Consider the following 12,651-nt stretch of genomic DNA (forward strand, 5'->3'; position numbering starts at 1 on the left):
TTCTACAACATCAGCCATGCCAGGCTATGAAGATGTCTGCTTCCAGACCCATGTCTCCTAAGAAGAATCCTTCAGTAATACACTGACCCACAGGAGGCACATGGCTAGCTGCCTATCTTCTACCTGTCTCAACTCCAATGGTTTCAAGTTCACACCACGCCTCACTTTTGTTGCCAGATCATTGGCCCAGTACCATGTTCTGAAATTCTTACTGCATAAAGCATGCATTTATTTAACATACTGCCTATATCAAACTGACTAGGCAATGTATAGCCAAAAAACACATACTAAAATCAAATCCACCCATCAGAACTATTTAAAAACTTGTACTGAAATCTTCCAATGAAATTTGAATTCAGTGCGGTTTACAAAACATATCAATGAAGCATACAAATAATATCAAAACATACAAAATAGCAAAAAAATAAAAATTTTTCCATATGCACATCCTAAAATATAAAAGCAGTCACCTATAATAGAAAATCCATCCACAAAAACCATCCCAACTTAACCCCACACGCAATACATAAAAATAATAGCTTCATAACTCCCTAGCTCACTCCTCAGCATTCTTCTCTGCCATGCTTTTGTTTTTTTTCATTTTCACTGCTTGTGTCTCAAGACCAAAGCAGATCTCCCTCTAACCCCTAGGGTACCACTATACATGGCCACCCCAGCATCTGTTACCTCTTTATTGCCATGCTGCCCACCATCATCACAGCACCAATAATTCCAATGCGCTTGAATTTCAGTACACTGCTGGAAAGCTGCTTTCTGATCACTATGTGCATATCATCCTGTGAAATGATAGAGTAATTTATTATTAATCATTTGTATAGTGCATAAAAGATGTATGCAATGCTGTACAGAGACAAATAATGACAATCTCTACTCCTTTGAGTTTACAATCTAGTCAAGATGGCTACACAAGACAGAAAGCAGAGTTGCTTACCTGTAACATGTGTTCTCCCAGGACAGCAGGATGTTAGTCCTCACGTGGGTGATATCATCAGATGGAGCCCTGTCACGGTATACTTTTGTCAAAGTTTCTAGAACTTTGACTGGCATACTGAGTATGCCCAGCATGCCACTAACCCTGTGGCCACACGGGGTCCCACTTCAGTCTCATTTGTAGCAAAACGTACGAGCGAAAAATAAAATAAGAAAACGCTATCGAACCCAACTCCGCAGGGTGGCGGGCGGGTTTCGTGAGGACTAACATCCTGCTGTCCTGGAAGAACACCTGTTACAGGTAAGCAACTCTGCTTTCTCCCAGGACAAGCAGAATGGTAGTCCTCACATATGGGTGAATAGCAAGCTACAGTCCGACTCATAAGAAGCAGGCCAAGCAGCACACAACATGTGCAACAGGCACAACAACTGGGGTTCTGTTGGCAATAATGAGGCAGTCTGAAATTCACAGCGGGTCAAGGTAGGACGAGTTGGGATTTTACACTGGGAATAAGTTCCGTAGGACAGCCTGGCTAAAGACGGAGTCTTGTCTTCCAACCTTGTCAAGACAGTAGTGGGCTGCGAAGGTGTGGAGAGAACTCCACGTCGCAGCCCTGCAGATGTCGGCAATCGGTACTGAACGATAATGTGTTACTGACATTGCCATGGCCCTGAGTGTGCCTTCACTCATCCCTGAAGTGGAAGGCCTGCTTGCTGGTAGCAGAATGCAGTCTGCTAACCAGTTGGAGAGAATCTGCTTGCCCACCGGAGCTTGTTTTTGTCAAAAGAAACAAAGTTAGGTGGACTTCCTTTGGACTGCAGTGCGGTCTAAGTAAAATGCACGTGCACACTTACAGTCCAAGGTGTGCAGAACTCACTCACCCGGTTGAGTGTGAGTCCTTGGAAAGAGTGTGGGCATGACAATAGACTGGTTTAAGTGGAAATCTGTTACCACCTTAGGAAGGAATTTAGGGTGAGTGCGGAGAACCACCCAGTCAAGGAGGAACTTTGTGTAGGGTGCGTAGGTCATAAGGGCCTGTACCTCACTTACCCTGCGAGCAGATGTTATGGCTGCCAGGAAAATTACTTTCCATGTAAGATATCTGAGTTCGCAGGAATGTAGGGGCTCAAAAGGAGGGCGCATGAGCCGTGCAAGAACTACATTGAGGTCCCATGCCACGACTGGTGGTCATAGAGGAGGCTTAAGCTGTATCAAGCCCCTCATGAAGCGACCCACAAGGGGTTGAGCCGTTATCGGGGCATCCCCTATTCCTTGATGGTACGCAGAGATGGCGCGGAGGTGTACCCTTATGGAGGATATCTGGAGACCAGATTCTAAGAGGTGCCAGAGATAGTCTAAGAGTTTCGGTGTGGGGCAAGGGATCAAAGCCCTTCTGTGTGCACCACAAGGTAAACCTCTTCCACTTAGAGTGGTAAGACTTCCGCGTGGAAGGCTTTTGTGAAGCTACAAGGACTTGAGAGAAGCTACTAGAAAGATTGAGGGATTGTAATATCAACCTTTCAACATCCAGGCCGTCAGAGACAGGGTCTGGAGGTTTGGGTGGCATAAATTGCCATGATTCTGTGTTATGAGGTTGGGTGCTGTGCCCAGGCGAATGGGTTCCTGGACAGATAGGTCAAGAAGTATGGGAAACCAGACTTGGCGTATCCAATACAGAGCTATGAGTATCATTGAGCCTTGGTCCTGTTGTAGCTTCATGAGAGTCTTGCTGATTAGCCGAATTGGAGTGTACACATATAGCAGGCCTGTGTTCCAGGGGCGAGCAAAGGCATCCATGGTAGATGCCCTTCGGTCCCTGTGTAGGGAGCAGAAGCGTTCCACTTTGTAGTTCTGTTCAGACACAAAGAGGTCGATGGTCGGCTGACCCCACCGGAGGAAGATTCTCCTCGTAACAGAGGGATCCAGAGACCACTCGTGGGACTGGAAATTTCGGCTGAGGTGGTCAGCTACTGCATTCTGCATGCCTGCCAGATAAGTGGCTCGTAGTAGTATTGAGTGTGACAGGGCCCAGGCCCAAACCTGCGCCACCTCTTGGCAGAGCAGATAAGAGCCCGTGCCCCCCTATTTGTTCAGGTACCACATTGCAACTTGGTTGTCTGTTTGAATCAAGACTACCTTGTTCGAGAGATAGTCCATGAATGCATAAAGGGCGTAACGCATCACTCAAAGCTCTAGGAAGTTGATCTGATAAGTTGCTTCGGCTTTTGTCCAAATCCCTTGGGTTTGAAGGCCTTCGACATGGGCTCCCCAACCTAGGTTGGAGGCGTCCGTGGCTAAGGTCTCCTGAGGAGCTGGTTGCTGGAAGGGAAGACCTGTTTGTAAATTGGCCTTGTGAGTCCACCAGGCAAGAGACAGATGTAGCTGGGTCGTTATATAGACAAGGGACGAAAGCAGCTGAGTGGCTTGGTGCCACTGAGATTTTAGAGTCCATTGTGTCACTCTCATGGCTAGGCGTGCCCTTGGGGTGACATGGACAGTTGATGCCATGTGTCCGAGTAATGTGAGCAATTGGCGAGCCGAGGCTGTTCGTCGACTGCGGATAAAGCTGGCAAAATGTCTAGATCTGCTCCTATAAAGGAGAGATGGTGAGACGGTGTAAAGTGGGATTTCGAGTAGTGGATCAGAAATCCCAATGATTGTAGAAGTTTTGTGGTAAGGTCGAGGTACTAGAGGGCTCTTTGTCTGGACTGGCTTTTTATGAGCCAGTCGTCAAGATATGGAAAGAAGTGAATGCCCTTGTGGTGCAGCTGTGCAGCCACAACTGCCAGGCACTTCGTGAATACTCGGGGCGCTGAAGCCAGGCAGAATGGAAGTACCTTGTATTGATAGTGCCCGTGACCCACTACAAATCGCAGGTATTTGCGATGAGGGAAGATGGCAATATGGGCTTAAGCGTCCTGAAGGTCCAGAAAGCAGAGCCAGTACCCCCTGCTGTAGGAGGGGGAACATGGTGCCTAGGGATCCCATTCTGAACCTTCTTCGTGAAGAAATGTGTTCAGGGCATGGAGATCTACAATAGGCCAGAGGCCGCCAGTCTGTTTTTGGGATTAGAAAATAGCAGGAGTAGAACCCTTTCCCTTGCTGAGTCGAGGGAACCGGCTGTGCTGCCCTGGCAGACAGAAGGGTCGAAAGCTTTCACTTGAGAAGTGCTGTGTAATTGTCCCGGCTCCATGCTAAACTGGATGGGGAGTTCGGGGGTATAGCTGATAAATTTAGACGGCAACCGTAGGTAATTATGGAGAGTACTCTTTGGTCCGTTGTAATTTGGTGCCAATTGGTTACAAGTGGCATAGGCGGCCTCCCACTGGTAACTCGGGTCATGGGATCAGGGTGGGGTGGCTGCTGCTTTCTGGAAAGAAGTCAAAACCCAGTGGCAGGACCAGCTTGTAGGGCTGGTTGCGCCCTAGGAGTTCTTGTTTGACGTGCGTGTCCTATCTGAGGGGCCCAAGCTGGACGAGCACGAGACGCAGGACGATAATACCTGCGTGGTCTACAGAATTGTTTCCTGGTGTCTCTTCGTGTGCCACGCGGGCTACGCAGGGTACTTCTGAGGTGACAGTTGACAACTGATGCAGGGTCTCATGATGGTCCTTCAACTGGGTCACTGCGTCATTAATTTTGCCCCCGAACAGGTTTCCTCCTGTACATGGGAGATCAGCTAGTTTATCCTGCACCTCGGGACATAGGTCTAAGGCTTTGAGCCAGACCCAGCATCTAGCACTGATGCCTGCTGCTGAGACTCTAGATGCTCTTTCAAAAGAGTCATAAGCAGTTCTCACCTTGTGCTTACCTGACTCCAATCCTTTCTGAGGGATGGAGGTTAAGGACTCTTGATGTTGTTGAGGTAGGATGTCTGTGAAATCCTGGACTTGTTTCCAGAGATTTCTGTTATATTGGATCATGAATAATTGATATGCAGCTATTCGTGCTATTAACATCGACCCTTGAAAGAGTCTGCGCCCCAATGCGTCCAAAGCCTTTTATTCCTTACCAGGAGGAGCAGAGGAGTGTGGACGGGATCTTTTAGCCTTCTTTTGGGCTGGTTCCATCACAAAAGAATGGTGTGGCAATTGGCTTTTTTGAAATCCTGGGATTTGCTGAACCAGGTACGTAGCCATCAGTTTTCCTATTTACTGGTGGAACGGTACCCGGATGATCCCACAGGCAGTGCAAAAGGTCCAGAAGAGCTTCATGGACTGGTATTGCCATTACCTCCTTTGGAGCATCTATAAATTGTAAGATCTCCAACATTTTGTGACGAGTATCCTCCTCTGTCACTAATGGAAATGGGATAGTTTCAGACATTTCCTTGACAAAGCTGGCAAAGGAGAGGTCTTCTGGAGGAGACTGACGCCTTTCCTCCGGGGGTGAAGGCTCTGAGAGCAGCTCCTCAGAAACTTGAGGAATGGTCCGAGGATGCATCCTCCCATGGATCAAAGGGAGGTTCTCCTTCTCCTGGTGGACCTCCTGAGGGAGGAAGAGTACCAAAGCCGAGAGGGCGAGAAGGCATCGATGGAGGCTGCACCCCGGCAACGATGGCAGTAAGGCGGATGAGGTGCACTTAGGCACCGATAGCCCTGATGGCCCTGGAACAGGTTCCGGCATCGGGCCAGGAGTCGCCTCCTCGTCCTCCGGTATGGGGATCAGTACCTGCGGAGGTTTCGATGGCCGACTCTGTGGCAGTGTATCCAATGGCACGGATTGAGTCGGCAGAGCACCAATGAGCGTGTCTAGGCACTCAAGGAGCGGTGCGAACATTGAGGGTGCCAGTACCGGTGGCGACTGGAAACCCCAAAGGGCATTCAGCACTGCCTGTTGGACTAGTTTGTCCAACTCCTCCCTGAAAGCTGGTGTGAATAAAACTGTGCCTGGGGTAGGAGGCAGGCTAGGCGGTACTGGTGCCTCCACAGGGATCTGGGGAGGCTCAGTACCCAGCACCGAAGTCAGTGGGGAACGCCTCGGGGTCCCCGGTCCAGAGTAGGATGGGGGCTCCTCTCCCCGGACCCTTTTCGCAGGCAGCTCGATGGAAGTCGATGCCACTGCGGTATGGGTGCCAGCACCGGGCAGGGACGCACGTCGGTGCCGGTGCCTATGTTTCCCTCAGTGCTCGGTCCGATCCTTCTCCGGCACTGAGGATGACGCCGCCAATACCTTAGAGGGGGTCGGTGATGAACAGTCACCCACTCCACAATGTTCCTGGCGCGGTGTCTCTGATGTCAATGGACCTCCTCTGGCCGGTGCAACTTGAACTGGAGTCGATGGAACAGAACTTTTGACCCAAACAGATGCTCCATCTTGTCCAGTCGAGCTCGCCAGCCTTTGGGGGTCATTTGTGCACAACTGGGGCACCGATGGACGTCATGTGAGGGGCCTAAGCACAAAACACATACATTGTGCGGGTCCGTTATGGACATGGTCCTCGGACACTCGGTGCACTTTCTAAACCCAGTCGCCATGTCGAAAAAAATGGCAGGCACGCGTCGGTGACCGTCTGGCACCGAGAGGAATGCCGCCGGGAACTAACCGCAAACTGTGGGAAAAGCACTTACTGAGCATTGGAGGGAACAGAGTGCGATGGGGGGACCCCGGTGAGGGTGAATTAGGAAGATAAATTTCAATTTTTTTCCCATGAGGAAAAATGTGAGAAAATTTTCACAGAGTTCCTAGACCGCGAGGGAACCGCGGAAAAAAAAAAGAATGAAGGGGGTCCCCCATGTGGCCACAGGGTTAGTGGCATGCTTGGCATGCTCAGTGTGCCAGTCAAAGTTCTAGAAACTTTGACAAAAGTATTCCGTGACAGGGCTCCATCTGATGATGTCATCCACATGTAAGGACTACCATCCTGCTTGTTCTGGGAGAACAAATAATAGCCCAGAGCTCAGATTGATAAATTGATTGCATGAGCAGGAAGAATTAAGGTTCAGCTATTAAAGACAGGGTTGAAGAGGTGAGTTTTCAGGCTAGATTTGAAAGATGGTATCAAATTAAGAAAGTCCTCATTTAGAGATTCAGAGATAAATGGCTGGTCTCTCACAATCTTCTTTCGAAACATTACAAAACAGAGTCAGGAAAATCAACCTAACTGGTTCAGTAATCATGCCATAATGCACTGTTAAGGAACACACTCCAGAGTGAGTGCTATCTGAAGAATCCTCATCTTCTAGTACTAGGTTGGATGTGCTGGGAAAGAATGCTTTAATCTTGAAAAAATATTTCTTGCAGGGTTAAACTATTACTGCCTGTGTATATTGTGTGTTAGTTTTTAAGGCTGGTATTTGTTTAGCATGTGTTAAGAATTGTCTGCATTTAGGATTAATAGACTTTGGATTAATTTTGTGAACTAGTAGAGGTTAGTATTTGTTTATAAGTATTAGAATTGTTGATTTACAAAGGTTGCTTACTTGATCTGAAAAGGCGAGAGTATTTGTTCCTGGGCAACTAGTCTCTAGTTTGATTCCCACCCACCCCCCATCACTTTTTTGTTATATAGATAATCCTACCCCCACCCCCAGTTAGGAGGAAAATCTTCAAAATAAGAGTCAACTAGTAGTTAAGAACATACAATTAACCTGGATTTCAATGACTAATTTTACTCTTGTTCCTGGTCATACACAAATTAATTAATTAATTTAAAAACCTTTGATTTAAAAGATACTAAATTTAGAAACCCTAATCAAATTTTAAAATGCTTAAATTGAAAGATATCCCTAACTCAATCAATTTTATTGAGTTGCTAAAGTTTAAAAAACCTAAGATGCAGATAGAAATCTAGCAACAATTTAGGGGCTACCCAGTCTTTTGCACTTGAGTGCCACATGTATGATTATCAACCAGTTGGTGAGATACTGTATGCATACACCTGGTGCAAAGAGCTCCTGGCTCTCAAAGAACAAGTCTGACCTCTGGAAATAAGAGTGACAGACCTGGAGAAGCTGAGGTAAATAGAGAAGCTATATAGAAGAGACCTTCAGGGACATAGTAGAGCAGTCCCAACTCCAGTCAAGCAGCCCTTCTGCTGCTTTATAGGAGCAAGGTCACCTGGCAGGAGACTAGCAGGAAGGGATGCTGTAGCTAGGACCTAAGGATAAAGCAACCAAGTGATGCTTTATCCTTCTGCACCCAGAATGTGTGCCCAGAGCCATACGCCCAGGAGGGAAGGTTAGTGCGGACGTTGTAGTGGGTGATTTAATTATTAGGAATGTAGATAACTGGGTGGCTGGTGGGCATGAGACTCACTTCTTAACTTGCCTGCCTGGTGTAAAGGTAGTGGACCTCACACACCACCTAGGTAAGATTTTTAGAGTGTGCTGGGGAGGAGCTGACTGTCGTGGGGTACATGTGGGTAGCAGTGACATAGGAAGGTTCAGGAGAGAGGTTCTGGAGACTAAATTTAGGCTCTTAGGTAAGAACATAATGTTACAGACTAGCAGGGGACACAGCTTCCGATGATCAGGACCAAGTCACCAGAACAGAATCAGAAGGCAGAGGTGTAGTCAGGCAGGATCGAGGCAGACAGAGTTCATTCAAAGTCATGAGAAAGGCTGAGGTCTGAGCAGGTGGGTTCAAACAGTGGAGAGGCAAGCAAGAAATCAGGACTGGCAGCAGACAAGTCGGAGCCAAGGGACTGGCTGGGACACAGGTGAAAGCAACAAGAATAGCAACGCACAGGAAAACCTGGAAACAAAACCTGTTGCTCAGGAATCAGCTCAGATTACTGAGCTTCTTTTATATGAAAGCAGTGATGTCGTCATCAGGATGTGCTCACAGGGAATTCTGTGCGCTAGGCCTATAAAACTGAGTTAGTGAGGTCCCTTCAAGCTGCAAGATGCATCAGATGATCAAAATGCCAAGAACCATGTTGGACTCAGGAACTTAAGGTACAGAATGATGACCACTGTGCAGCACCCTGCGATCGGGAGATTACTACAACCCTCTAGGGTTGTATACTCTCAAATGCTCCCCATTTCCTGCACAGGACCCCAGAAGCAGGCTGATGACAGTACAAGAAAGAGGGTTTTAGATTTATTAGGAACTGAGAAGCATTCTGGGGAAGGGGGAGCCTGTTCTGATGGGAGGGTCTCCTCTTTAACCAGTGTGATTCCAGACTGCTGGTGCTAAAATTTAAAAAGGAGATAGAGCAGCTTTTAAAAGACCATGGGGGAAATGCCAACAATAACTCAGAGGCGCATGGTTCAGAGGGATGTATCTTACAAAGATACTTGCAAAACAGGGACTTTAGAATACCATAGCAGAGAGGTTACAATTAAGGGTGAAGAAATCCAGACAGACATAGACAAAGAGCACCCAGATGTGAATGACTCGAAACTGCCTGTATCATTTGCTAACAAGCAGGTTGTGAATATAAAAAGAAGAGTACAAATAAAAAATATACTTTAAAACATCTGTATTCGAATGCCAGAAGTCTAAACAGTAAGATTGGTGAGCTATAATATATAGCATTACAAGCCGTTAAGCCCGTAATAATGGGCTACATTAAAAAATATTTTTTCGGTTCGGTTTTCGGAAATGGCACTCTTCTACACTTCTTCTCCCTCACTCCCCCTTCCCCTCACTCATTCACATTGGTCACTCATCCTCCTCCCCCTCGGTCACTCAGCCCCCTTCCTTCACTCACCTCCCTTCCCTCCCCTGCCCCCACTCAAACTCCCTTCCCTCAGTCTTACTCACCCTCTTTCTCCCACTACCTCCCTCCCCTCTCACTGAAACCCCCTTCCTTCACTCTCACCTCCCCCCCTCATTCTCACTCCCTCCCCTTCCCTCCTCAATCACTCCCCATCCTCTCCCAATCCCATCCCTCACTATCATCCCCTCCCGTCCCCTCTCAGTCACTACGCTATGTGACTCACTCCTTCCCCTGTGGCACGGCACGTGTCAGAGCTCTCGACATTCCTCCCATCCCAACTCCCTCCCCCCCGATACTCCTTGTCCGCGCGCTGAACTCATGCCGGTTCTCGTCTCCATGGAGAGATGAACTCGCGCCGGTTCTCGTCTCCATGGAGAAAGATGCAAGGCACGTCGGTCAGAGCTCTCTGTTCCGCGCATGCGTGGTAGAGCTGCTCTCTACTGCGCATTTGTGGGCCATCAATCAGAGCCTATCCTCTTCCCTTTCCCTGCCATCCCCTCATCTTCCCTTTCCTTCCCCTCTCACCTCATCCACAACCCCTTCCCTCTCCCTCAGCCCTCCTCCACTCCCTCTTTTTATGTTCTCCAGAACGTCTTACCCTTACCACTTATGCACTCATATTCTCTTCCGTTTTCCGTCCATCCCCTCTCATCTTCCCTTTCCTTCCTCTCTCACCTCATCCACAACCCCTTCCCTCGCCCGATGTTGTCGCACCAGTGGCAGCAGCAGCTCGGGTCCCATATTCCTGCAAGACATCAGCTGTTCACCCGCCACTCCACGGTCCCATTAAGCGCGGCCCCGCTCTCACTGGACAGCGCAGACATGGAGATGAGAGGTCTTCGGGGGTCTCTCTCTCGCGCGTGCCTCACCACCGGGCTTGCTGCTGGCCTGCCCGACACTTGAATACCGCCGCATATTGTCCGCCTCAGCCAGACTCCACATCACCTGGAGCCCGCAAAACGCCGCGTCCGCCGCTGTGACCGATGTGCTCTCTCGTCCGTGCATGCACGGCACGTCGGGCAGAGCTCTCTTTTCCGCGCATGCGCAGCAGAGCTGCTCTCTACTGCGCATTTGCGGGCCATCGGTCAGAGCCCATTTATATTGTAGATACAAGAATATAGGCATTTTAGGCATTTCAGACACATAGTGAAATGTGAATAACCAATGAGACACTGCAATACCAAGATATAATTTATATCAATATGATAGGCAAATCAAACTGGTGGAGGAGTGGCATTATATGTAAAAGATGAAAGAATCAAGCATGATAAAAATTCTGTATGAAAGGAAAGCAGTATGGAATCCTTATGGGAAGAAATTCCATATGCGTCAGATGAGTATAGTAGTGAATATATACTGACCAAAGTGAAAAAAAAAAACAGACTGAAATGCTAGCTGAAATTAAAAGAAAAAATAAGTTTGCAACACAGTAATAAAAGATTTCTATTATTCTGGTATTGATTGGATCAATGTCTCATTGGGACATGCTAGAGAGGTTTTGTTTCTAAATGCCATAAATGACTACTGCATGGACCAGTAGGCCCTAGAATGGATGAGAGGGATGGCTACTTTACTTCTAGTCCTCAGTGGAATGCATGACTTGGTACAAGGGGTTACCATAGTGAGACTACTAAACAATAGCAATCATAATGCAACCAAATTTCACATAATTACTGGAGGGAGGACATTATGTAAAACTACTACAGTAGCGTACAACTTTAAAAAGGGAGACTATGATAGAATGATAAAATTAAGGGGGAAAAAAAGAGGAGCAGTTACAAGACTTAAAAATTTGCATGAGGCGTGGATGTTGTTTAAAAATACCATTTTGGAAGGCCAGATAAAATGTATTCCAAGCATTAAAAAGGGTCAAAAGGAGGCCAAACTGCTGCCAGCGTGGTTTAATGATGAGATAAAAGAGGCCATTAAAGGTAAAGGGGCATCATTCAAAAAAATGGAAAACAGACCCAAATGATGAAATTAGGAAACAGCATAAGTACTGGCAAGTGAGATGTAAAACCGTAGACATGCCAAGAGAGACTGAGAAAAAGCTTGCCAGTGAGGCATAAACTAATAAAAAAATTTCAAATACATTTGAAGCAAAAAGCCTGTGAAGGAGTCAGTTAGACTGAGGGGCAAAAGGGGTACTCAGGGAGGACAAGGAAATAAAAAAAACTGAAGAGAATATTGGGAATATGCCCACACTTGAAACATTCTTTAATGATAGAGATTCCGAGCAACTAAAACAAATATCTATGAAAATGGAGGATGTAAAAGATCAGATTGAAAAATTAGAGAGAGTAACAAATCACCGGGACCTGATGGCATCCATCCTCGAATACTAAAAGAACTAAAACATGAAACTGCTTACCTGTTATTAATATTCTGTAACCTATCATTTATAACAGCCATGATTCCTGAAGATTGGAAGGTAGCAAACGCGATGCCAATTTTTAAAAAGGTTTCCTGGAAAAGGAAAATTGATTCTTACCTGCTAATTTTCGGTCCTAAAGTATCACGGATCAGTCCAGATAAGTGGGTTTATGCATCCCTACCAGCAGATGGAGGCAGAGAACAAACTTTGAGGCACTGCTACTTAACCGAGAGTGCCACCTGCAGTCCCTTAGTATTGACCTGTACCCAAGCCAAGATGTCTACCTTAACAAACCCCAATAAATTTTGGGCAAAGACTTAAAGTTGGACATCCACAGCAAACTAGGCCCCCTTGAATGAACACAAAAAACATACCAAACTATATACACTGCTTAATAATCTGAGTATATCATATGCCAGCTCCACCAGCTTAGCCATGTCCAGAAATGAGAAAGTCTTTCCAATAATGGGGGCGGACTGATCCATGGTTCTTCAGGAACGAAAATTAGCAGGTAAGAACCAATTTTTCTTTCCTGTACGTACCCCAGATCAGTCAAGAAAAGTGAGATGTACCCAAGCCCCTCTATACTGGGAGGGAACTCGAAAGACCCGTGTGCAAGACACTCTCCCCAAAGGTTGCCTCCCCTGGGGCCCAGATATC

The 12,651-nt window shown here is 47.1% G+C and overlaps 1 protein-coding gene across 3 annotated transcripts in view; it reads right to left on the bottom strand.

Annotated features, from left to right (window-relative positions):
- FANCD2 (FA complementation group D2) overlaps positions 1-12,651 on the bottom strand; it is a 536,781-nt gene that overhangs the window by 284,988 nt on the left and 239,142 nt on the right. For all 3 annotated transcript variants that reach the window (XM_029599610.1, XM_029599611.1, XM_029599609.1), the window contains one exon: positions 688-797. In XM_029599610.1, the coding sequence (XP_029455470.1) occupies positions 688-797 (110 nt within the window). The remainder of the gene's footprint in view (positions 1-687; positions 798-12,651) is intronic.

This window comes from Rhinatrema bivittatum, chromosome 4 (assembly GCF_901001135.1).
Source record: "Rhinatrema bivittatum chromosome 4, aRhiBiv1.1, whole genome shotgun sequence".
Classification (NCBI taxonomy): Eukaryota; Metazoa; Chordata; class Amphibia; order Gymnophiona; family Rhinatrematidae; genus Rhinatrema; species Rhinatrema bivittatum.